Below are 25,669 nucleotides of genomic sequence, written 5' to 3'. Positions count from 1 at the left end.
AAATTAGCAACATCACACCCTCAGCTAAGCCAACGCAACCATGCTGAACCCAGCAAATGGCCTTTATCGTAACAAAGACTGCCCAAAGCCTGATAAACGTCAATTTTTTTTACTATGTATGTTATAGATGACATCACCAGTGATAACGCGATTCCCAACGTACACAAAAATTCTACACATTTATTAGGTGTGCAAATGTATTTACACTAAACCTAAAAGGCTTTTAACACAGTGTGCAGAGCTGCTTTGTCAGTAAATACAAGGTGGATGCAGCGCTTTGCAAAACCTGGTGTAGGGTATACGTACAGGGTCCGTCAAAAGTTCCAAGGCCACAGGGTTTGCTTTCGAGCAACATAGTCGGGCTGTTGAGATACCCTCGAAGCTCAAAATATCTGTAGAGAATAGAAGAATCTTCGTTCTACCATCTGAGAACCTCGAAAGCTCTATCGGAATCATAAGTGCTAGGATATGCCGATGAAAAGTGGACCATGTGGCCTGGGAACTTTTGACGGACCCTGTACATATTATATATCTTGATTAATATGTTAAAAAAATATCAGACCCACCCTGTTGCCCAGCGTGAATGCAGATACATGCTCATTTAGAAACAAAGACAGGTCACCCCAACCAGAACTGGCCGAAAGGTTGTGGCTCACCTGGTAGCAAATGTCTCTTCTGAAGGAAGCGGCCTTGGCCACGCACAAGCTTCGGCACCTTTGGTGGGTTTTCCCACCCACAGTTCCTTCCATCTTGAAAAAGGCAGGAGGGAGGAGAAACGTTAATGCAGAACTACTCATAATAAATAGCCAGTTTGGCTCACTGTTTTACAAGCAACACTGCAGAAAAAAAATACTTCAGCCAAACTTCTTTAAGTGCATCACAAAAAGAAAAATCCCCATTTATGCAAGTCAGCACTGAATTTATCAAAAAGAAGTTGAAAGCATTACAAAGGCCAACAAAGAACATCACCAGTAACAAGTGGTTCTTTAGGACTCAGATAGTTCCATGCCTTCTCGATTTTCCCATGCACAAAACTAGCCTGCACCTCCCCGCTGGGTGAGGGACAATCCCACCCCTTGCACACATACCTATGTTTAACACAAGGGGGGCTTCTTTGCACCATTCACTGTTTCACTGAACCTCTTTTTGCCTGCATGCGTGTGTGCCCTGTACTGTTATCGCAACTACAGCAATGAACAAATGTTGAAGCCACAAGTTATATCTGCCTGCTTAAAGAAAAAAAAAAAAGTTAATGAATTCAGGCAAGCCGAAGCCAAGAATGAGGCACGCCTTAGCATAATGCCCTAGGTAAATTCCAACCACCTGGAATTTAAGTCTGCACTGAAATCTCCGTACACAAGCATTTCCTGAACAACAGTTGTTGCAGGCAGGATTGCACATGCAGCTCAGCAAGACTTCAGAGAAAGGCTTCTAAAGGAAGCCAATACTGGCAGTCAATCAAAGCACGATCTCCCCAAAACCTGCAAATGCAACCTAAACTTAAATTTCTACTTTGGAGAGTGCCCACCTGTTCTTGAGGCGATCGAAGGCCAGTATCCTCACGACACTTCCAGGATTGTAAGTTTCAAAAACAGTCACTGTAACTGGATGCACTTCTTCTTCATACTGCAGCTCTGTTGGCAAGTCAGACACAAAACATGCTCCATACACCAATGCCACTGCCTCCAACAAATCTGACCAATTTGGTGCAGCACTATTAATGATGAAAGTAGGCTGACGTACAAACACTCATGCACATTCAAGCCTACAAAGGATGCTGCTATGTAACGTGACTTCTTTACTCGACGCAGGTTCAGGGAAGAAGCACAGAAACCATGCATGCAAGCATGACCAAGAGAAGAAAAGGCTGCTCAAAGATATCACAGTATTTGAATGAGCTGCCGGTTTGGTTTATGGTTTATAGGGGTTTAGCATCTCAAAGTGACTCAGAATATGAGGGACGCCGTAGTGAAGGGCTCTGGAAAGTTCGACCACCTGGGGTTCTTTAACGTGCACTGACATCGCACAGCACACGGGCCTCTAGCATTTCGCCTCCATCGGAATTCAACCACGGCGGCCGGAATCAAACCTGCATCTTTCGGATCAGCAGCCGAGCACCATAACCACTGAGTCATTGCGGCAGTTTTACCAACCATTGGTGGTCTCTGAACAGCAACTTTATCAGGACAGACTTGCAAAGATCTAGCACTGCAAACATTTGAGTAAAACAGAGAATGAGATCCTATAGCGGAACACTAAGGTGGGACTTTAAAGAACTATTACTAATGATAGTGCAGCAGGAGCATGAATATGGCGAAATCTGATTAGAAACGGTGAAAGTGTGTTTTATGATTACAGCACAAAATACAGGACGCACACAAAAAGCAACTATACACAGAAGTAATCTAAATGAAACTTTTTCCTGTCATATGTTTTGTTCAGGCATAAAATTACAAGCACACTTTCAATGGCATTACATAACTGTAGCTAGCATTAGTTGCATTATATAACTGTAGTCTGTGATCCAATAACCTCAGAGCAAAGCTTGAACAGCTGTGCATTTCTCATCATGTTCAACTTTAATAGAGTAAACATGGTGGTTTTAGTCAGCCTCCACAACTTTAGTTGCCGCAGAGATGGGATGTAGGAAGAAAATGACACCACGAGCACCGGTGTTTTGTCATTCTTGTCTTCCATCGTTGCAGGGCCATATGCACCAACTACACGAACTAAAAACTGCCATTTTGGATATGTTGGAATGATGGCTGCTAGTATTACCCAATATTGTTAAGTCTGCGATGCCTTGCAAAAGGCGAATGCATTCAGGAGCGGCACATGCATCTGCCCCTACGCACTGGACAGTTTTGTTGCATTCCACCTTCTGTTAGGGACTTTGCAAACAACAGACATCAGCCTCCAGATGAGATGGATATGAACTTTAGAAGTAACAGATGTCTGGCTCATACGAAAGGAATTGCAAGAAATGGGCAAGATTGGTCATCACAGCTGGTAGCACACTTAAAAGTACATGAAATAAATTTGAACAAGGAGGCTCAAAACACTGACATCTGTGAACTTCGCATGCGCAAGAAATGTGCAGATGAACTCGGCCTCGGATACGGATACGTGTCATCACACATGTGAATTTTCACATTAGATTAGAAGCATTCATACTACGCTTAACTCAGTGCAGCGCGAGCAGCTGGCTCTTGCAGTACAGAAGTGACAAATGTAAAAATGAAGCCGTCCTTGACAAGAGTCTAAGCACTCACAACAGCAATTAAGCAACCAAACAAGTGATGAAATGACCTGGCACGCCGTTTCATGGTTCATCACCAACGAAAAACAGCTGACGCAAAGAGAGTTGACGTAACAATACTTGCCAACGTAATCTTGGCTCTTGACATGTCTTTCCTTTGGCAATATGGGTTTAAAGTTCCTATCAGATATCGAATGACGAAGCCACCACGGTCCGTAAGTGCGCTGCGAATTATACGTCGCATTTCAGCCACACAACAGCACAAGGCAGTGCGGCGCACGTGAACTGCTTATTATTATAGTATGTGTAGATAATAGCGAGAAGCGCAAAACTGCCTCACTGTGAGCAACAGGTCTGCTTTGAATTAAATGGGCAAGCTGACATAGCGCTTACTTTTGTATGTGAATGAACTTTCACAATTTGAGATACGCCATCAACTTAAACTTTAGTCCGTCTTTTTCCACCTAAACTTAAGTCCGTCTTTTTTCCAGGATACGCAGTGCAAAGTAATATGAAATTTCTTGGAAAAACTTGACAGCTGTAGTAAAAAAAATGCAGCAAAGCGCAGGAAACAACAAACGTACCGCTGAAAACGTCTCCGCATAATCTCCGTACTCTGGAAAGACTTCAGGAGCTCCGACAACGTTTAAAGCTACGTACGATATGCTGTTATAGCTGCCGTATTGAGAGCTGTAATCTGTAACTTCTTTAACGTCTTGGCGGATCATGTCAGTGTCCATTTTAATCGATTTTAATTGCAGACCATCGAGAACAGACGATGGACTACAGCAGCTTTGGTATCTATGCGGCTACAATAAGTAAAACGAGTGGATGGATGGGTGGATGGATGCTAGTAACCTTTTTGTTTGTATCGGACGACAGCTTACGCCACCTAGCCTAAAATCCCCCCCCCCCCCCCCCCACCTCCCCCACCTCCCCTTAATCGAATACTAAATTGTTTTAACTCCCAGTTTCATCCTTCCCTTTTAAAACTTCTAATTTGACCATCTTTTTTTCGCAAAATAATTCATCGCTCCGTGCTCCCCAGGTTCCCTTGGGAAGAGCAGGACGAAGTTCTGTGCACCAAACCTATGTGTTCTCTCGTCTCCATTTCAGTACTACAAGCAGTACATAAAAAAATTCTCTCCTTCAAACATATCCCTGTACATTTTCGTTCTCAAAACCCCTGTCATAGTATCGGAAAGTAAAGAGCTGCCCCGCGAATTATGAGATAAATGCTCTTTCTTTCCTGCTACGATTTTCCTTGCATTCTTTCCTAGCACATTTTTTTTTTTTTCTGTTTCCTTTACCTCCTTTTCCACACCAATATTTTGCTGAGCCCCATCCTTCATACACAAGTAATCTGAGCCTTTAGGTTCTGTTCGTCCGTTTTGTGTTTAATCTTTTCATGTTTAAATACTTTTACCTTCCCATATTGTATAAACAATTTTGGTTAGCCGCTGATTATATCTTAGTTTTCTATTTGTCTCTCTAACCTCTAATTGACTCCCACATTTGTAGTGTTCCCACATGCACCCATGGATAACCTACCTACTCTTTGTTCGATTTCTATAGGCTTGATTGTACTTCTGATTTCTTGCACAGGACTGCATTACCGAATTTGAGGCCTGGTACCACATAATTCCTTCCCATAGTCCTAGATCTAACGACCACGTATCAAATATTTCCATAGTGCCCTGCACTTCATAATATCTGAATTCCTTTTCACTTTGTCTATCATAAGGCTTATGCTATTACAGATATTTTCTTTTTCTCATTAGCCATACGCCCAGATACTTATAGTTCTTCACAGGCATGGTCAATATTAAATGCGTCATGTAATCTCTCATCATTATATACCATTATCCCAGACTTCTCTCTGTTGAATCACAGCCCAAACTATATATGCCCTTCCCTTCACAGATCTTGTAATTATTCTTTTTGTAACACATCCTACTTGTCTGCTAGCAGTACAATGTCTTCCGTGTACATATCTGTCCTGCTAGCACTTAGTTTACTTTCTGGCCTTCCTGCATATATAACTCATGTCGACTCCTACTTCACTCCGTTCTAGCCTCTTTTCCATTTGACTCATGTATACCACGAAAGCAGAGGTGAGTGGACAGCCGTAGTCTGAGCCCCCTTTTTTATTTTGGCTGGTTTTGTAGTTTATCCCTACCATGTTTTGCACAGCCTCATTATCTATGCATACTCGTAGAATCTTGACCAGATTCCCATCTAAACCCTAACCCCTCAATTGGCCCCACAGCATTTCCTAATCCACACTGTCATAATTATGCTCCCTTAATGTCTAAAAATGCTATCCATAGTGGGTTCCGACTTGCTACCGCTGCCTCTATACACAGAGTTATATAACAAATAGATTATCCTGTAACCTCCTGTCCTTTAGGAAAATGTTCTAGCTGGAGCTCTCCTAAGGTCTCCCTATATTCTGACCATTCCTCCATTCTAATTTTTACCGTCTTAATTGCTATTGCCTGTATTGACTGATGTAACTGTAACTGGTCGGTAGGATTTAATGTTGTCCTTGCTTTCCTTACCTTTGTATCATCCTGTTCAATTTTCGTTCATTTGGTACATCTCCTTCCCCAATTATCTATTCAGTCAGATGTCATAATTTCAGTTTCCTTTTTTGGCCTAGTATGTGGATTAACCTCATAGGTATCCATCTGGCCCTGTCGCTGCTCCAGCTATGGGTATGTTGCGTTCTATTCTGTTCCATCTCCTAGCAGTTCTATTCCTGTGCTGTTCACCCCCTGCCTGGCTGCTGTAACTGCTTTCCTCTATTTCATTTACATCAGGCTCTGCAAACGCTGCCTGCAAACCGCTCAGGACTGGAACAGCCTGCCTGTCGACGCTGTGCACCACTCCAATCCCCTTCATTTCAAGGCTGCCATTGGCTCTCATTTCGCCTGAATGCCCAGCCCATTCCTCATACAATACCCATTTTCTGGGGCATTAGAGGTATTAAGATTAAAATAAATAAATAAATAAATACAAAAAAAAATGTTTTTGTCCCCCCCCCCCCTCCCCTGCATGTTTATTAACCCAACATTTGCGGATTGCTTTCTTTTTCTCCTACATGCCTTTGTTTTGTCCCCTCCTCACATTTTTTGCTTACCTCTTGGCACGCAGCGGTACACTGTGTGCCTGCAAAAAAGCCAGTTCCCTATGGCTCATCCTCATTCCAACCTGACATCCTGCAGGCGCGCGTAATGGATGCCATCCGGGGTGAAAGGGAGCGAGTTCCGGTCTCCGGAAATCACTCAGATGACATCCATCACATCGCACCTAAGTGGCTTCCCCACCTTCCTGATCACTGTACTGGCCCCCATCACTTGGTCCTTCATGTAAAGGCCCTGTCCCCTGACCTCTGGGACTGTGCACAGGATAATGTGCACAACCTCAGAGGCGACCCTTGGCTTCTACTCCCCCGTCTATATCTGCTTTCCCAGAAGTCTCCCTTTATCAAGCATCAGGTTTTTCACCTCCGTATGGATGATCACCAGGTTATCCCGCATTACCTTCTCCCAGAGCTTTCCTTTTCATTCTCTGCAACCTCTCTGAAACACTTTCCAGGCATGCTGTCTGCACATGCTCATTGTAGTGCACTGCTTTCAGGAGTGCTTGTTTGACGCAGGAGACATTCGAACTTCCAACTACCCAGACCTTCCAGTTACTGTCCCGTCTCTCCCCAGCCTGCACCCTGTCTCTGTTGTGCTTCTGACGTCGACTCCTGGGTCACTGCTACCACAACTGCACCCGTTATTCGTTGCCTCCTCCAGATGCTCTTTACTCTCCAGTGACCTGCACTTTGCTGCGTCTGCTTCCTAGTCTGTTATGTTGGGTGGCCGTCCTGTCCCCTTTTGCTGTAATTTCAGTTTTTCTGTCTGTCTCTTTCTGAAGTCTCCAAACTCTATAGGGTCTCCACCCTGGTGCCCCACTCCCCCATTTCTTTTACGAGATCTTTGCTGTTTGCCGATTTAGGGTACCACCATACCTCGGCACCATGAGAGGTGGCTCAATCACACTCACATCCACTCACACAACCACTCATACTCGTGACCACTCGCAAGCCTACTCGCTCTAACTCATGTCTACTTACCGTTTCCTCCTTTGCTGACAAGGGAGAGGATGAGAGGTTTACTGCCGTGGCCAACGACGTTCATGGATCCCCTATCATAGCCTGGGTTGCATAGATGTGGTGATGAGCTGCCTGGCACTCTGTAAGGCTCTTTGACCAATTTTCACAGTACCGATGCTCAAAGGAAGTGGTCACTTATCATGCATCTTCCATAGCCTGGACCAATGTTACACACGTATGCTCCCGTATTTGCTGCTGAGACAATGAGTGCCGGTTTAGAGTCATTCAAGATGGTTAGACACGTTTTTCAACGGTGTCTAAGCAACAATAATGAGTTTGCCTTGACAATGGTTTTGGACAGTGTCTAAGTACGAATAATGATTTCGCCTTTACATGTCCACAAGTCTGCATGAACATGATGGATGCATGTGGCGACTAAGAATACCTTTCGTGGCGTGGGAAATCGAGTGTTTTTGGAAAGGTCAAGCGAATTCCTCATAGATTTTTCCCACAGAAAAAGGCCCCAAAAGGGAGTGTCAGTTTACCAATCCCTTTACAACAGCCTCTTGGGCTTACTTTAGGGCACAGTTAAAGAGGGGCAATGGATCGAGCTAGAAGACAGCACCGGTGCTGTACTAGCTCCGTCTTTTGGCAAGTGCCGGAAGTAGGGCTCGCTTCATCTGACTTGAGGAGGTATGCATGGCCAATCTGTGGGCAAGCCTGCCATGCAGTGCGCTGGCTGCACTGCACATAATCCCTGTCTGAGAGAGGCTTGAGAAACTAGTGTGGTGCTCTCACTTCATCACTTGAGGCCGGTGCGTGCAGAGATGATGGGCGCATCTGCATGGGCACAGGAGGTGATAACACTGCACCTACTTATTCTCCCGTAGTCTGCAGCATCGTTGGTCGAGGAAAAATTGTTTGTGGAAGAACGCATAAGCAGCTAACCTGTCAGCAATTTTGCAGTGCATGTCCTTCTGAAACAGTAGGGCGTTACTGCAAAAAAGCCCCATCCAGAAGCTTTTAGAGGAAAATCATAGTATCCGGTTCAAACGATTCCTCATGCTGTCCAGATATCAGTGGGGGTAGAAATGCTGAAATTGCAGCATGAAAACGGAAGTTATTCCACTTACAATATTGTAAATACGAATATACAACGAAATGGCATTTCACCCACCAATTTCACTCGCCCAGTGCCGAAAACTGGACACCACACAAATCAGCGCCGCGCCTTGCACACATGCAGCGGAAGCTGCAATCAAAAAGGAAGCGGCCAATTTGCCACCTCGTATCTACTGCAGAAAATCGCTGCAACATTTCGTCACTATCGGCACGAAACAAACATTTCTGGAGCAAATTAAAACATCAAATATTACCATTTCGGCTGTCTCCTTGGATGTCAAAGTATCACCATGTCTCATGATACGCATACAAAAAATAAAAACCACACGCCCGATTTCCGTCGCAGGGCTCTTTCAAGTATGCACATGATAGAAACAAGAACCTCTGGCGTTTCCGAAAAGTGCGCTTGGTTTTCGAGTCGTTTCCGGCCTTGAGCCGAGCAGTTCGAGAGCCAGGCCAAGTAGATTAGGCTCTTCGCGTGGGCAATGGAAGGCCCTACCGGCTCCGGTCCAATCAAATAATTAGGGCTTGTGCAGAGCTCTACAATGCACACACCCTGGCGCAAAAAAACCTAAGCGTCCACTTCAGTACCTTACGCTAATTATTGCCGACAAGCGGACCATCATCGTTTCAGCAGCAAGCATTGAAACTCTGCGTATATGAGCTCGACCCGTGTAGGAAGCATTACAGGAGACATCTGCTATAAAGTGGCAAAACGGAATTTAATTGAAGGATCCGACACAACCCGTAGAGGCTCACTGCACGTGCGAAGGGTCTGCGCACATGCCAACGAACGAAAGACTGCCGTTCCCGCGCCAGCGGAATTCTCGGCTTCGGTAGTCCAAAGACATCGACATGCTGCCTGATGCTGCCTCGCCCTCGAGAACCCTCAGCGGTGAATATTAGCTACTCTCAACTGCCAACATGAAAATAACTAAACGGATACTGCCATCGTGAAACATATGCGGCAACCTTCACAGTCGCGTCTACCCATCACTCACAACTATTAATCTCTGCTCACATCGACTTACTCGCACTCACACACGTGAGTGTGAGTGAGTGAGGCGATATGAAAGCACTCATGAGTGTGCCGACGAAGCTCACTCAAGAGAGCAGAAACAGACACGAGCAACTCACAAAACGGTTTGAAGTGATTCATGTATTTCCTTCGCAATGCACTTCACTTCTTCGACACCTTCCTCGGCTCCTCCGACTGCTTTGCCTTCAGCACCTTGGCCACGATCTTCTGTTCTTCGATGAGGAAGGCCCTGATGATCCTGTTCCTGACACACTTGGCACAGCGCGATCCGCCGTAGGTCCGCGTGACAGTCTTGTGGCGCTTGCTGAGTGCAGAGAGCTCCCTAGGCCTTGCCGGTGTTATGCCTCTCAGCTTCAGCTTGCAGTCACCGCATTTCGGGATACTGCCTGGCTTCTTCAGGTAAAGGTAGACCAACTTGCCACCCGGAGTCTTAGAGATTCTCCGTCGGTTGGAGTTCGTGTTGTACGACAGGCGCCGCCGGAGGGTCAAACGCTGAGCCATCGCTCACGTGTTCTCGTCGTGCTCGACGACAGCAAAAGGATCAATGGCGGCCGCAACGATGTAGCAACGGATCGCAATGGCTAAAAACATGGCTAGAGCTAGGCTTTTGGGTTGTCGATGACGATGCGAATGACGAGTTGTAGGCAATTAAAGCAAAAATAGTCGTTTTGCCACGTCGTACCCGAAGCGGTGCCAACGTCGGACTGGACAGCGTATCATTGCAGTAAATCGCTGCTGTCGCCCTCAGATGGGAAATGCAACATCCGCTGAGCACGTGAAATGAAATCCCTTCCCTCACGGTGCGGTCGAAATGTCCTCCCACGTTGGAGACTTCACCACGGCATCAGCGGCGACGCTGATGTTCGCTGTTTTGCAGGGATACATCGACTCACCCAGCCAGACGCAGTTAACCTCTGCAAACAAAGTGGTCGCAAGACTTGCTAGACATGTAGCCTCCAAAAGCTAAATACCCGCGAAATACGCGCGAAATAAATACAAACTGTAAACGCTGAGTGCTTGAAGTTTGTAAGTCATTATTTTGGAATTGATGTTACACGTCCAGATTTAATATCATTATGCGTACGTCACGATAACACATGCAAGCCAGTCAAGCTCATGAGCACAAATTTCATCAATGTATACCAAATGTAATATCGAAATTTAGTAGCAGAATATGCACCTTGTCATAGACAAGTCGAAAAAGGTGCATAAACTCTCCTGTCGCAAAAGCCAAGAGTGTCAGCCAGAAGTATTAGTAAAAACGATGCCATTTGGAACAAAAACTTAGCAGAAGTGTCTTAAAGTTAGGAATAAAACATTTTATACATTTACAGCAGGTTTCTAACAAAGTTGCATGGTTCTCAGAGCGAGAAATAGGGACAAAAGTATGGATTTCTCGGGCCAACGAGTTGCAACTTGGTAGGCTACAGAACGGCAGCAAGTCTATAATGCCATATAATGTGCACGAGTGGCACCAAGCAAATGCCATAAATACTTGAAGCAGTAAGCACTTGATGCGATTACTACATGTCCTTGTGCAGGCATAACAGCTTCAAGGTTTGGTTTGGTTTATGGGGTTTAACGTCCCAAAGGCTATGAGACGCCGTAGTGAAGGGCTCTGGAAATTTCGACCACCTGGGGTTCTTTAACGTGCACTGACATCGCACAGTACATGGGCCTTTAGAATTTCGCTTCCATAGAAATTAAACCGGCGCGGCCGGGATCGAACCTGCATCTTTCGGGTCAGCAGCCGAGCACCATAACCACTGAGCCAATGCGATGGATAAGGCATCGCAACAAGGTGACTGGTCCCAGTACGGACACACACAGAACAGGTTGAAGGTCATTATTTTTATTTTGTAATGAAAATTACAAGCATCTCAAGTACACTGAAGAAAAAAGTCCTAACAGGTACAGAAAAAAAAAAGATGAACAGCCTAAAGTGACAAAAAATGCACAATAAAATAACACACACAAGCCTGGCCTGCTGCCAAATCCTCCACACACAATTGGGCCCAATCTTCCGCACAGAATTATGTACAATCACGCGCCACTTATCTAAATACCTGCTCCCGCACAGAACAGAATAAAAAAAAGGGGGGTGGGTGCTCGTGAAACCATGCCTTTAATTCAAAATCCAGCACGGAGTACAAGAAGCACACGTGACGTTGATTGATCAGTCCATCCTTGCTGCACTGTGCACACACATCCTCCTTTTACACGTCCTATGCTAGGCCTTTCTGTATGCCACCTCTGATGGTCACACTGAGAGAAAAAGACCCATCATTTGCTACAGAGCAAAAGAGAAGGGTAAAAAAAAAAAAGGAAACAGGGACAAAGCAAGCTCCATGCTTGACACTTTGCAACCGGGACGACAGCCTATGCAGTGGCAGACAAACTTCATGGACCAGCAGGCGATTTTTCGGTTCGGCACACGGCCAGGAAAAAGTAAAAAAAAAGAGGCACATGGTTTCTGAGAGCAGCAAGGGAAGTGGAGGAGAGAAAGAATACTGGTGGCAGACAGAAAGGCAGAGGAGAGAAAGAGAGAGCAAAAAAAAAAAAAGTTAGCGAATGGGACCGAAGAAAAAAGTCTCCCTATGCCTTCCTATCCTCTCCAAGGCAGGGTGGACTGTAGAGAGGGCGCCGTCGCACAAGGATGAGGCAAACAAGTCCTTTCTCTCGTCCCTCTTCTTCTTGGGGAAAAAAAAAAAAACGAAAGATGGTGGTCTCCCTGCCGCCCCAACTGACGCAGCACGCACTACTACGGTGGCGGCCTCCTCCTCGGTGTCTTCTATTTCTGGTTCTTGAGCTGGTTGGAGAGCCAGTCGAGCCCCTCGTAGAGGCCGTCCCCACTGGTGGCACAGGTGGCTTGGATGTACCAGTTGCGGTTACGCAGGGAGTGCAGGCCAAGCTTGTCCGTTATCTCGGCCGCATTCATGGCATTGGGCAGATCCTGGAAGGAGAGCGGACGACACTGCTCAGTCTGCCCACACCACTGCCCCTACTGAAACCGACTCAATACCCGAGAACGCAGCTATGCATTAAGAGGGGACACTGGTCTTGAAAAACATTTTTTATTAATGAAGTCACAGTTACGAAATCTTCAGGGAATATGTATTTTTGTGTGCCGGTTCTAAATATGTCATTTAATTTCATGTAAAACAATTCCTTGAGCACTTATGCACTTTTTATGCTAGTATTTTGCGGAGAGTTTTGAAGACAATTTGCTGCAGGAAACTCGCTGAAATGTATGCCATTGGGTTCTCTTGACACCAAGGAATACAATAAGGGTGAAATTCTCTTCCTGCGTATTATAGAACTTAAGTTATAGAGTTTTGAAGTTGTCGCTTCAGAAATGAGAAGGAAAGTGTATTTATGTTTCTGAAGTGGCAGCTTCAGTACCCTATTACTCAAGTTCTATGAGAGCCTCGATGATAATTTTACCCTTATTGTATTCCTTGGTGTCAAGAGAACCCAATGGCATACATATCAGAGAGTTTCCTGCAGCAAATTTTCTTCAAAACTCTCTGCAAAATACTTGCATGAAGAGTGCATAAGTGCTCAAGGAATTGTTTTACATGAAATTAAATGACATATCTAGAATCAGCGCACAAAAATACATGTGCCCTGAAAATTTCATAACTATGACTAAATTAATAAAATTTTCTTTTCAAGACCAGTGTAGCCCCTTAACTTTGGTTCCCCGCATTCATGAGCCACGGAGCATCCCCACGCACTCTCACTGTCTGCATGCTAATAATCATCAGTTAACTTCTTTCCAGGAACAAGCAGTCAAGCTGCAGACAATGGAAGTTTCAATAAGACATGCAGCAACTTCCTAATGAAGCAACATTTAAGAGACTGCCACTGAGATGACACATCACAAACAACTGCCTTTTCTAGTCACTGCCATATTGACCTTCAGGAGTATATATACTAAATTACTTTAATGACCAGTTCAGAGGACCTGAGACCACTTTCTCAGCTTTCGAAGACGAGCCAACCAGATGAACAGCGTGTAGTGCCAGCTTGCTTCTGAAACGGGATGTGCTCAGGCATCATCTAGAGATACGGGCAGATAACCAGCTTTTATGCTGCCCTGCTCAAGCTAAGGTATAAAGAACACAACTAAAAGTGTATGGTTTGGTTTGGTTTATGGGGGTTGGTGCCCCAAAGCGATGAAGGCTGTGAGAGATGCCATAGTAAAGGGCCCCGGAAATTTTGACCACCTGGTGTTCTTTAACATGCACTAACAATATGAGCCTCTAGAATTTCGCCTCCATCAAAATTCGACTGCCGTGGCTGGGATCGAACCTGCGTCTTTTGGGTCAGCGGCCGAGCACCATAACCAAAAGTGCATGAGAACTGTCTTCATGCAACACCTAGCCTGAGCACACCTGAAGGTTGGCTATTTACTGAAATGGGCAACATGACAGCCAAACACAAGCATTTTGTAACACCATTTACATTACGCTACTTAGTTGCACCATTTGTCATATTTCACACATAAAGTTCAGAGAATGAAACGGAGGCTCGACGATAAGCTCAGCCTAGTGGTGCATCTGGTTGTCAGAACGGGAACTATTTTTGTCAAACTGGACTTTGAAGTGGCAGCATCGTCACTACAAAAAATTTATTGCTCATACTATTTGTTATAGGCGAGATGAGACAAAGCAAAAGCCCAGTGCCCCACATATGGCCAGTGAATGTACTGAAAAATGGCAGTAATAAATTCAGTCTGAAGTGAGGCATAATGCTTCGAAGGGCGCCGGCAACTTGGAACAATATTTCAGCAGAGCCACAGACGGGGAAATAGCTAAGGTAACGCGAGTGTACACAATGGCTTGATTGAAGGGGGGATCCTGGTCTTGAGAACAAAATTTTATTAATCTAGTCATAGCTATGAAATATTCAGGGCGCGTGTATTTTTGTGCGCTGATTCTAGATATGCCATTTAATTTCATGTAAAACAATTCCTTGAGCACTTACGTAGGTTTTATGCAAGTATTTCACAAAGAGTTTTGAAGAAAATTTGCTGCAAGAAACCTGCTGAAATGTATGCCATTGGGTTCTCTTGATACCAAGGAATGCAATAAGGGTAAAATTATCATCCTGGCTATATAGAACTTGAGTTATAGGGTACTGAAGCTGCCACTTCAGAAACAATACACACTTTTCTCATTTCTGAAGCAACAATTTCAAAACCTATAAGTTCTATGATACGTAGGAAGACAATTTCACCCTTATTGTATTCCTTGGTGTCAAGAGAACCCAGTGGCATACATTTCAGCAAGTTTCTCGCAAGAAATTTTTTTTACAAGCTCTTCAAAAAATACACGCATAAAAATTGCACAAGAGCTCAAGGAATTGTTTTACATGAAATTAAATGACATATTTAGAATCAGCACAGCAAAATGCATATTCCCTGAAGATGTCGTAACTGTGACTTCATTGATAAAAATTTTTTTTTCAAGACCAGTGTCCCCCCTTAATTTTTTTTGCTCCCTCCCTTAAAATAGCGTTTGGCACATGCACACTACGAACACATTTTATTAGCACACACTATCCCATATGCCCACTTTATACTGGCACTACATTCCGTAGCATCAGAACATCGCCTCTGCACTCATCGCAGCTTTGGTTGCTGCAAGGAGCTACTGAAATGGATTATATGAAATGGTTGTCACCTAGCTGCAATAAATAGTTTTAGAACAAGGGACCCAAACTTGGCATTCCCCTATTTGTGCAGTGTACGGCTGCATTGTAGTGTGCACTGAAGAGAGCTTTAGCATAGGTGAACGGCCATATCTGCATTGCATTAGTCGCCTGAAGCGTCATTCTGGTTAAAAATTGAAACCTTAAATTGCAAGTCTCGCATTTTGCCTACACTTATTTGTCAGCATAAAGCAACTGCAGTAACAAATAATAAAAACTGGCCGCCACCACCTGGAAGAAGTTGAAATAACGAATGCTGGCTGTATATCCACCATATTGGACCGTGACGTCATCACTGGCATGTGGCAGGTGGTGGTTTCTAAAATGCTATCGTAGATGGCACTATAAGTCTCAATGCAAGATGTGTTTTCTAGTTGCTGCCACAGATGGCGCTGTGATCTCAGGGTGGTAGCAGAGCCCAAGAAATTGCAAATTGTGATGAGTAGTTGCTGCCACAGATGGCGCTGCAACCTCAGGGTGGTAGCAGACCCCACGAAATCTCGAAACATGATGAGTAAGAGCTAAAGCTCTTAAAACAACTCATGACAAAAATTGCGTTAACCTCTTTTATAAGTGAGCACTACCAATCTGTTTGAACATTCCACAGTATTTCCATGAAAGCCAAACAACACCCACTCACTAAGGCTAGCAATATTAAAATTCGAATAGTTTAATCGCTGGAATCTTGTGGTTCAGGCATCTTGATACAAATTAAAAGCTAGAAAAGCTAGCAAATTAAAAAGTAAAACGTAACGATGAATTGGTACTGAGGTGGGCTCTGCTTCGAGAGGCGCCGCCATGTTGCTATACTCAGTTTCATACATGGCAGGCAATGCTGCGGAGGCTGTGGATGCACTGCGTTCGCCTGTATTACTTTGCGACGTATCACTCATTCTTTCTAAAACTTCGGTGTGTGTTTGACCGAAAACAATCAGTGGTATAGAACGAAGTTGTAGCCCGAAAAATCGCGGTCAGAACTCTCAAGGCGCTCAGGTGTTCGGGTGTGGTCTGAGACTCGCCCTACCAACCATTTATCATATTGCACATGTAATTCTTGCCGAGTCACAGGACGAAATTGTAGCAAGAGGCAAAACGAAGCTCAGGAGGTGCCGTGCCAGTCTTGGCACTTCAGGTTTGATGCAACGATATATGCTCGTGTTCACTTGGGTTGTACGGCAAACTACTTTTTGGGCGTGGACAGCCAGCGCGAACAGCTGCACTAGCTTTGGAAGCTTTGCCTGCTATGCATTACAACATTAGGGCCAACTTATTTCGCTCGTTTAGGGTAAGCGCAGCCTGCTAACCCAAAGGCCCAAGGGGTGTTCGAGCTCTACTCACATGCACCAATGCCCAGCTATTCCCCCCACCTTCCAAAGCAATAGGGTCAGCCTATTCTAAAACTCTTGAATGTCTGGAAAGAAGCGGCGACTACAAGTGGCTCACATTAACAGAAAAACAAAACTGCCTCCTCCCCAGTGTCGTACTTTGGAAGCAAATGGTACATTAGGATTTTACTTCACCTCACATTGCTGAGACCACGGAATGCATGCAGCTCACAAGAATGAATTTTGATTCGGAGTGTTAGCAACACATGTTGGCTGAAATAGTCCCAGGCTAGCAAATTGCACATAAAATAGGCACTAAATTTCAACAAGGCAATGTGGAATACTATCTTGCCAGTTGCAATAAAAGGCGCCAGACCGCAAAGCAAACCAGCCAATTAGGCAAGCAGTAAACAGTGAGCATTGCACATGCAGTTTCCCAAAACCATCCAGATGGAAAAGAGGTGTAAATGCCTAGGCATGCTTCCCAAAGTGCCAAATTTGTATTGTTTTGCTAGCGTTTGGCTGGAAATGTGAATTCAGATGCAGATATATGGCTGCACCACGAGCCAGATGCAGAGTCAAGCTCATTAAGCGCAGAAGTAGCATTCCTTCAACCAAACAGCCCCTTAATAACTGTATTTACAAGATTGCAAGTCGACCTTCTAATACAGCACCTCAGGGGAAAAAAAGGGCATGCCTGTGGCCACGTTCCAAAACAAAAACATTAGTCATGGGGCTGCTCGTCCACACTTATGCCATAGTCATCACTCTTTGGTTCCACAGCACGTCTTAGCTCATCGCCCAGAGAAACCCTACACTATGAAAACGCTTGGAAAAGCTAAAAATTTTGCCTCACTGCAACCACCACACTTGCACCACCCATTCTGAAATGCCGAACTTGCGGCCTGGCGGGCAGTTATTCATTTTTTCGGTGTAAAGAATGACAGCCCTCTGCTTCCTCCCAGAAAGATGGAAGGAAGCCTCAAGGGCCCAGTCAAACCACATGCACACATGACGCGAACACTTGACTAGGCACGGGCAGGCAGAGCATACACCTCAGTGATTCTGCTCTCCCTCAGAAATGAGGGCAAGTCGCACCAAGGCCAGGTGCAATGTGCCACACGGGCAACGAAAGTTCTGATGTCAGAAAAGGCACCCACCTGCTTGTTGGCAAAGATGAGCAAAACAGCATCCCTGAGCTCATCCTCTGCGAGCATCCTCATGAGCTCCTCCCTGGCCTCGCCGATACGCTCCCTGTCGTTGCTGTCCACCACAAATATCAAGCCTGCAGGAGAGAGAGAGAAAGCATCGCCGATGAGAGCTCCAAATCTTAAAAATACATTTCTGAGAGCAAGGTTCTCTAAGCCTTGTTGCAAAGCTCTCCTGTCCCAATTCAAGAGACATCTGCCTTCCACAGGGCCTTATTCTTTGAGAGTCAGCAAATGGTTATCAACAGGCGCAGTAGATAGAGACAATGCACAAGAACGCAACCTTATTTGCTGCACAGGCAGAGCTAGCCTATGTACACCAGACGCTACAACCATAAAATGTGTAGAGCTTTCCCCTGGTCTGGCGCCCTGCTTATTGAGGGTGAAATGCTTGGGAAATGGGTCTTTGACCCACCCACCTTGAGTAGTAGAAAATACCTTGTGCCATAGAAATCAATCACCATCTAAACGTGTCTACAGGACGCACTGTTTTCCAGAAGGAAATATATATTAAAAAAAAAGTCTGTCGATTTGAGTAGTTAGGCTAAATGCGAATTAGGTGCACTAGCAGTTCGGTTTTTCACTTCGGTTCAGCTGTTCAGATCCAGTGCTCACAGATGGTAGTAGTTCGCATGTCCACACATGCGGAAATGGTCATTATCTACATTCATAGATAACTGGGAGTCTTCTTACCACCCAACTTTTCTACGTCCCATGCAGGAACAGCCTTTGAAGTGCATACGCACAACGGCTACCATGCACCACCCACAGACTTTGTGAACTCCCATTATCCATATCGGCATCAGTAATACCAGCTTCAGCTTCTTCAGGCCGTCAACCACATGTACGCTGTGGCTTGTGTGTGGACTGCTTCTTGTCTTTCACGAACTGCTGCGAGCATCGGAATTTTAGAACGAGCAGACTCCAACTGGGCAGCTCAAGACTATGCTAAGCTGCATCCTGTCTGCATGGAACTCCACGTCCATGGACACTGCATCCTGCAGTTTCAAGCAGACCAGGATCTCAGTTTGGATGGCACTGAAGGCTGCTTGTGGGATGAGCACACACTCCAGAGTACAACATCAGCTGCGAGTCTGAAGACTGTTACGATGATTGAGCATAGAATAAATGCCGCTCATTCCCTGATTTGAGTGCTTTCACTTGGTGGAGGGAAAAATAAATTACACTTTTGCACACTGTGCATGTGGGCCACGCCCTAAAAATCAGTCTTCGAAGAAGAAAAAAAATGCGACCCCTACATGCGTTTTCATGGTAGATTATTTACAAACTTTTGTGGCCACGCATGGGCGATTCATTTGTGTTCTGAACTGTTCATAATAAAATACGCCCACCATACAGAATGTCGAGAGTCCTGTGCCGATAAAGTGACCGCCAATATCGTGCGATACTCCCAGTGACTGCCAATTGTGCATGTTGCCACTGTTGCTACGAACTGCTTTCTTCTATTGGATGGGCGCAAGGCCACCCCACCCAATAAAAAGTTAGCTGCATGTTCTTGTCACACTGCCAGTTGGTAGTCACTACTCTGTCATAGCTCGTGGGGGTGGCGAAACATGAGGCACACTTTACAGTCCTCAATGCCAAGATCAGGCAAGCCCACTGGCCATGTTCTCAAATATGACTGGACACATTTTAATTAGTGGGAGTGCTTCTTAGCAAATAGTCTTGGAACACTACACAACTGCCTTCGAGTGTCTGCAAAGTATAGTAGCCTAAAGCAGGCCTACACCATGCAACTGAGCCTGTATAGAAAATGAAACAATTATGCTGCATGAAGATGGCAACCAAGAAAACTAAAGACAACAGAGCTTTGCAGACCTGCGTGCACACCTTAAAAGGGATTAAGTGGCCACAGTGAAGAACAGCACAGAACTCGGAGGATGTTAAAAGCAGCACAATGACTCTCATAAGCTTAATTTGAATTTATACCTACATGACACGACATCCAGTGCATTACGAAAGTCCTAGTAATAAAAAGACCAACACATGATGCAAAGGTATAGTGCAGAAATGGTCATCATCTACATTAATACGGGCCACAGATTTGGCCCCTATATACAACGTGCTCGAAACAACCTGCCACAAAGTTGCTCAGTTTACTGGTACACAAGTGTGTAGAGTGTATAACCAAAAAACAACAAACAATGCAGATAGTTTAAAAACGAACTGTAACGGTAATCCTGGAGCAAACTTTATTGACAGATACGCCTCGGACAAATATCGCGCAACTTAAAAGGGTGCTCTTAGTAGCAAGTCACCACTGGAAGACAACAATGCAGTGGGTCACCGGTGCAAAAATTCCCACATCTTGCAAGTGTCCTAATCTATTCCTCCTCGGCCTTTCTTCTCAGAAGACCTTAACATACGCTGGATTATGCTGTCAGCAGCTGAACGGTTTGCCTACTAAGCTTGTCACACGCAAACCAGCGATGCAGGCCGAGGTATATTTCTCTGCCCTTTCCTTCGCATCATTTGTGCAGTTCCATGAGTCGACCAAGCTTAGTAACATGCACACTATAAAGTAAAAATTTTATGACTTATTTGCCTATACGAGTCCTTGTAAACTTCAGCTGACTTTTGATAGCCTTCAAATTTGATATCTTAACTCTTAACAGCTCAATAACAATAATACAGCTGCAAATCAAGCAACTGCTAACCGTCATATGAAAACACAGCCATGTCTTATTAACAGCAGCACCTCATGAACATTCCAGAAATAAAAAAAAAAACACTGTCAGTGCACCACTGGTGTTCCTGTGAATCGTGCCACCCACATACCTTGCGTGTTCTGGAAGTAGTGGCGCCAGAGTGGACGAATCTTGTCTTGGCCACCAACGTCCCACACTGTGAAGCTGATGTTCTTGTATTCTACTGTCTCCACGTTGAAACCTAAAAGGGGTGTGGACAGGGCAAGAGAAGGAAGGCATAGCTTTCAAAAAGTTGCCTGGGCAAAAACTATGCATCCACACCTGCAGCTGTGCCCTACAAACAGCAGAGCGAGCAAGGGATAGCCTCCACAGCTTATTAATGCTGTCTGGCAGTGCATGCAGCTGCCTGGATAGGCCGAGGCAGATGCCAGGGAATGAGGTCAAGGTCTTGCCCTCGGTAAATACCTGCCCACAAAAATTTGAGCAACTCTTTATTTCTTCTTCATGGCGCAGTTACTTTTAATTGGCGGCATCTGTCACACAAGAAATGTCCGCCCCAGCTCATGCATCAATGAGAATGTCCCAGCCAACGAGTGCTAGTGAGAACAGGCTTCATAGCGCACACACAAAAATTCAAATAACCGTGGCAATAGAAATTTGGTTGGTTGGTTTATGGGGTTTAACGTCCCAAAGCGACTGAGGCTATGAGAGACGCCGTAGTGGAGGGCTCCGGAAATTTCGACCACCTGGGGTTCTTTAACGTGCACTGACATCGCACAGTACACGGGCCTCTAGAAATTCTAGCCGCCGCGGCCGGGATCGAACCCGCGTCTTTCGGGACAGCAGCCGAGCACCATAACCGCAATAGAAATTACTGTATGACAAAGGAAGCCAATCAAGTAACTGCCTTATTTCAAAAGACATGAAAAGGTAGAGCAATACTGCCTGCACTCTAGGTTTGGACACTTCAGCCTGTGTTTTCTGAGGTGCATTGATACCAGTGAGTCGCAAAGGTCATTCAACCAGTTTAGACGTGTTCCAAGTGAAAACCCTCTCGAGAGTTGTTCTGAACAGTTGCTTGCAGACTATTCTTTTTCCTAAATGATGTAATGCAAATCTCCTCAGCTAGTCAGTGGCACAGCTGGAAATTTCCCTCGGCCACATTTAAGTCTCCTGTGCCTTCCAGTAACGGCAGCCTCCATTGCCGGGGGATCCTAGAGAGTGGTGCCCCCTGGCTTCATTGAAAGCCCACATTTATGTCATGTTCTTTGTGAATAATGGAATTATTACTACTTTGGAGCAAATTGGTTGATGGCAATGTTGTACATGTGTAGTGGACTTGGAATGCCATGCTCAATATAAAACCTACTCCTATTTCTCTGTGCACGGGTCGCAACAAAGGTGAATTATCTGATGTCTGCTAGTGATGATGCCAGTGTGTTTTTGATGGCTACCAATAGCACTTGCGAGCGTTTTTTTCGTGGTCGTACTGCCACAGCACCAAACAATATGAAAGCTGTTGAACACGAGGCGTTCCTCTGCAAAACTGCACTGAACTTCTTCCCAGCATGCTGTTTGCTAATGTTGCCAGTGTGAACTGCCACTGGTGACTGGCATAATGCATGACCGTACAACTGCTCTTTACAACTGAGACTAATTCCTTCCACAAGAAATATGCTTAAGCTTTTCATGGTCATAACTAAAGCATCAAGGTGACCCCTGGTCTCGTAAATGCTGAAGACTTTTGTGACTATGCATCCGGTGATGTCATTCACATTATTTTATGTAAAAGTTGATAAAATCTGGCTCACGAAAAATTCCATTCCGTTCTCACCTAGATATGTTCTCCCTGCCCCTATGTCTAGCAAAAATGTAGTTTGCACTGCGCAGTTTTTCCAACAGACAGAAGTACAGAACCAAATATGGTCAAATGTTATCAATTTTAGCTCAAGAGGAACAAAAAAATTTGTTCGAACTAAGGGGTGATTGGGCTCCCCTTAAAACACCAACTTGGCAGCACCAGAGGGTCAGTTTGAATAAAACGGAAGTTTAGAATTAAGCAAGCTCCATATTAATGATATTCCGTTGTACCATTTCTTAAGCCTCAATGCTGCAATACAAATCACATTACATACAAGCAGACACTAAAGATATGATAAAATACTGAACAATGCACAATGCAGCTATTATGGAAACCTTCAATATTTAAGTGAAAAATATGTGCAGGGACCTGGCCTTGCAGCAGCAGGCAAGGAAAGCACACTGAATACATATTTCAGTAATATAATAATCAGTGTAAAAAATCCATATGTTAATTCTATATATAGATACAGCTTACAGATAGGAGGAGGCCATACAGTCAAGGGCGTCAACCGACTGTCATGTCGGGTTAATCCTATTGTACAGAGGCACCTGATAGTAATCAGCATAGGTCGACAACATAGACTGAAGCACTTCATTTGAGGAGACTGCTGTGTTCTTGAGTTTTATCAGACTTGCATGAGAAGTATGCAGAGCTGTGTTGTGACAATCAGAATTAAGGCCCAAAGTATGCTAAATATACTCCTGTGCCTTTCTTTCATACCGCAACTGCGAAGTACTTTAGGTAGACTGACTAGTTAAGCAATAAATGCGGCATAACAAAACACAATGCAACAAGAAACTAAGCAAATGCAACACCACCCCCTCAAACTATAGCTGTCAGGTAAGGTTATTTCACACGCAATTTGTCAAGTTTGCACCTCAGTGAACCACTGTAACAGCATGCACAGCAGAGGCGTGGAAACAACTAAAGGGACTGGGTAGGTTTGGGAGGCGCACGCTTTGCGCCACGCGCCTAGCTCCAAATTCGTAATTCGCAGACTCCAGCCTTGAGATGGAGCCGAGCTGTCGTGAAGCAGCTCTTCGGCCCAGTTCGCTTCACCGAGATCTTTCTCGAAGGTGGGTTCTAAACAATAACGCCCAGCCAACGCATCTGTTTTCAACTACGAAATACGAGTAGGTCGGCGAAGCAGTGCGCGATCTTCGGTGCAACAGTAAGCAAGACCCGGCGGCCAGCCCAGCTCAGAGCGAAGCAGCTGCTGCCCACTACCGACGCCAGCGCAGGTGCTCGCGCGAGAACGCCCCAGGGGTGAGTAAAGCCGACAGAACAAAAGAAACAAGAACGAGAAAGAAAAAAAACTGGGCCGAGATGATAAAAGTCGTAACCCGACCGGCAGGCGAAGATGCGCCGCCGCGCATTACTCACCGATGGTGGGAATGGTCGTGACAATCTCGCCCAGCTTCAGTTTGTACAGAATCGTCGTCTTGCCGGCCGCATCAAGGCCCACCATGAGGATCCTCATCTCCTTCTTGCCGAACAGGCCTTTGAACAAGTTCGCGAATATGTTCCCCATTCTGGAAGGTGGTGCGTGCGGAGTCCTTTTCCTTTCTCAAACGCTGGGCTACCACCTGCGAGCGCGCACAGAAAGAAGAATCAGTCGAGACAGTGCGGCGAGCCGCCCCAGGTTCTGTCAAAAAGCGCGACAGGATGACACTTGGTCCGCGTCACTGAGCACGTCGGCTGCCACGCGAGAGGTTCGCTCGGGGAGGGACCAACTGCGGAACATCGCACCACCGACGCCCCGCACGCATGCACACAGATGATGAAAGAAGGCTTAGTTCCCATTGCTACGCTTGTGTCACGTCAGGGAGCAGGGTTCGGGTTGGGCAAGCGTCGTTCCCAGAGGCACAGAATCTCCAAATTTGTACAAATATTCGGTCAGGCAAGCCAATTAGAGTCCCGAGCTACGCTGCTTACGAGATTAATCACCGGGTTTCACTCACCGAAGGTGGGGAGCGATGAACCGAGCCACGGACTCGCGAAAAAGGCAAAGCAAATGACGCGGAGCTAGCTCAGACAGAAACGCAAGCTTTAAAGCCGACCACACAGCCTCTCGGTGATGGGACCGATAAATACAGACCTCGATATATTCGCAAAATGCACAGGAACTCGCGAATTATTGCTGGTTATACGGTAAAATGGCGGTAAAAGGGCATGTTCTGCGAGCCGCTTCGATGTTCAGCGAAGAAATTTCACAACCGGTGAATCCACGAAAAAAATCTGAACAGCGAACAGCACCTAAGCAATGCTAGTCAGGCTCTCAGGCACAGTAACACGAAATAAAACGCGAACAGACAGTCGAAAAGAGGCTTTCAAAACGCACCAACCACACGTACCGGCAGCACGGGCGACAAAATATGGCGGAGGTGGAACGGTGAACTCCAAGAAAAAAGCCACGTCACAAACGTGACGTCGCTATCGGCGTTTTTCTCTTCTTTACTGCGACATCTGTTTGCAGAAAGAAAATTAAGTTGAAGGTAGCGCGAGCTGTACTCAAGTAACAGATGAAGTTTCCTTACTCGGATGTATTATGAACGCAAGAAGTTATGTCGATGAATAAAGGGTTATTTAACCACACTGCTCCACGTTAAGCTGGATATTTCTTATCTTTGTCCCACTTATATGGGGCGAGGTCGGCGCCCTTAAAGGCGGTTGAAAGCTTTATCGCTTGCGAACTCTTCAAATTTCTGAATGCAATCCGGATAGGCCGCACCAACGTGCAAATGCCTCTCCTTTGTGGCGTCCTCTAGTGAAAGAAATGCTTTTTTTTTCTCTTTTGTTTAGTCTTTTACATAGCGACGTAGCTCTACGTCACGCATTCCGTCACGCTTACGTAACCAAGAGCGTGCGTCTGCAGGCCTGCACGCGTGATAGCGCAGCTATGTGGGAAACTCCCACTGACTACGTTTTATCTCGTGAGGCCAGCTGGTGAACTTAGAAAAACTTAGCAATTTGTGCCACAAATCATATAGGCATTATATGGTGCATGTAATACTATATGCAATTGCTTATTGGCTAAAAGAGAGTAAAACAATGTAAAGAAAAGGTGCAAACATCACTAGAGGTTTGGTCATTTACCCGGAGAAGATACTGGCTGTGCTACAGCACTGCATACTTAAGTGTAGTCTTGCCATATCAGTACAGGCTACTGTCATATCAGCGCAAATACAGTACGGACTACAATAGCATGCAATACCACTACTCTGGGATGCTTGCGTGAAGTTGCTTGTTACTTTTCATTCAATAGCTCTCGAAAAAAATCCAGCACATTCCTGTAAACGGGTGATGACAATGATTTATTTTGCTTTAATTTGTGATTAGTGCTTTATGCACTTGTGTGTGGTC

At 45.3% G+C, this 25,669-nt stretch overlaps 3 protein-coding genes across 5 annotated transcripts in view; all 3 read right to left on the bottom strand.

The window, feature by feature from the left end:
• Positions 1 to 4,096, bottom strand: part of LOC149343704 (F-box/LRR-repeat protein 4-like) — a 28,152-nt gene extending 24,056 nt beyond the window's left edge. The window contains exons 1-4 of one of the 2 annotated variants that reach the window (XM_089546020.1): positions 3,844 to 4,096; positions 3,384 to 3,483; positions 1,529 to 1,634; positions 657 to 749 (exon numbers count right to left, since the gene is read on the bottom strand). In XM_089546020.1, coding sequence (XP_089402146.1) covers positions 657 to 749; positions 1,529 to 1,634; positions 3,384 to 3,483; positions 3,844 to 3,999 — 455 coding nt within the window. In that variant the 5' untranslated portion in view covers positions 4,000 to 4,096. The remainder of the gene's footprint in view (positions 1 to 656; positions 750 to 1,528; positions 1,635 to 3,383; positions 3,484 to 3,843) is intronic. The other variant, XM_089546019.1, reaches the window with a different exon arrangement.
• Positions 4,097 to 9,626: 5,530 nt separating this feature from the next.
• Positions 9,627 to 10,080, bottom strand: LOC149343703 (large ribosomal subunit protein eL34-like). The gene has a single exon (XM_089546018.1). It carries the CDS (start codon positions 10,024 to 10,026, stop codon positions 9,667 to 9,669), a length of 360 nt encoding a protein of 119 aa, XP_089402144.1. The 5' UTR covers positions 10,027 to 10,080; the 3' UTR covers positions 9,627 to 9,666.
• Positions 10,081 to 11,361: 1,281 nt separating this feature from the next.
• On the bottom strand, positions 11,362 to 24,790 carry Arf1 (ADP-ribosylation factor 1). 2 transcript variants are annotated; one of them, XM_089546016.1, is made up of 5 exons: positions 24,661 to 24,790; positions 23,690 to 23,892; positions 20,573 to 20,683; positions 17,726 to 17,850; positions 11,362 to 12,478 (listed from the first exon to the last, which is right to left on the bottom strand). In XM_089546016.1, the coding sequence occupies exons 2-5, from the start codon at positions 23,835 to 23,837 to the stop codon at positions 12,317 to 12,319; spliced, it is 546 nt and encodes a 181-aa protein (XP_089402142.1). In that variant the 5' UTR covers positions 23,838 to 23,892; positions 24,661 to 24,790; the 3' UTR covers positions 11,362 to 12,316. The 2 variants fall into 2 exon arrangements, with proteins under 2 accessions (XP_089402142.1, XP_089402143.1); XM_089546017.1 differs by having other exon boundaries at positions 24,648 to 24,781.
• Between the last annotated feature and the right edge of the window lie 879 nt (positions 24,791 to 25,669).

Source organism: Amblyomma mixtum, chromosome 5 (assembly GCF_055824585.1).
Source record: "Amblyomma mixtum isolate Tamu chromosome 5, ASM5582458v1, whole genome shotgun sequence".
NCBI lineage: Eukaryota > Metazoa > Arthropoda > Arachnida > Ixodida > Ixodidae > Amblyomma > Amblyomma mixtum.
The sequence above is the reverse complement of the archived record's forward strand: the minus strand, read 5'-3'. Positions and strand labels throughout refer to the sequence as shown.

What these genes read in the sequence shown, in the direction of transcription:
- Arf1 (XM_089546016.1), bottom strand. Translation starts at nt 23,837, where the DNA reads ATGGGGAACATATTCGCGAACTTGTTCAAAGGCCTGTTCGGCAAGAAG. An exon ending in CACGACCATTCCCACCATCG is followed by an intron (nt 20,684 to 23,689) that starts GTGAGTAATGCG and finishes CACCCCTTTTAG; the next exon opens with GTTTCAACGTGGAGACAGTA. An exon ending in CTACTTCCAGAACACGCAAG is followed by an intron (nt 17,851 to 20,572) that starts GTATGTGGGTGG and finishes TCTCTCCTGCAG; the next exon opens with GCTTGATATTTGTGGTGGAC.
- LOC149343703 (XM_089546018.1), bottom strand. Translation starts at nt 10,026, where the DNA reads ATGGCTCAGCGTTTGACCCTCCGGCGGCGCCTGTCGTACAACACGAAC.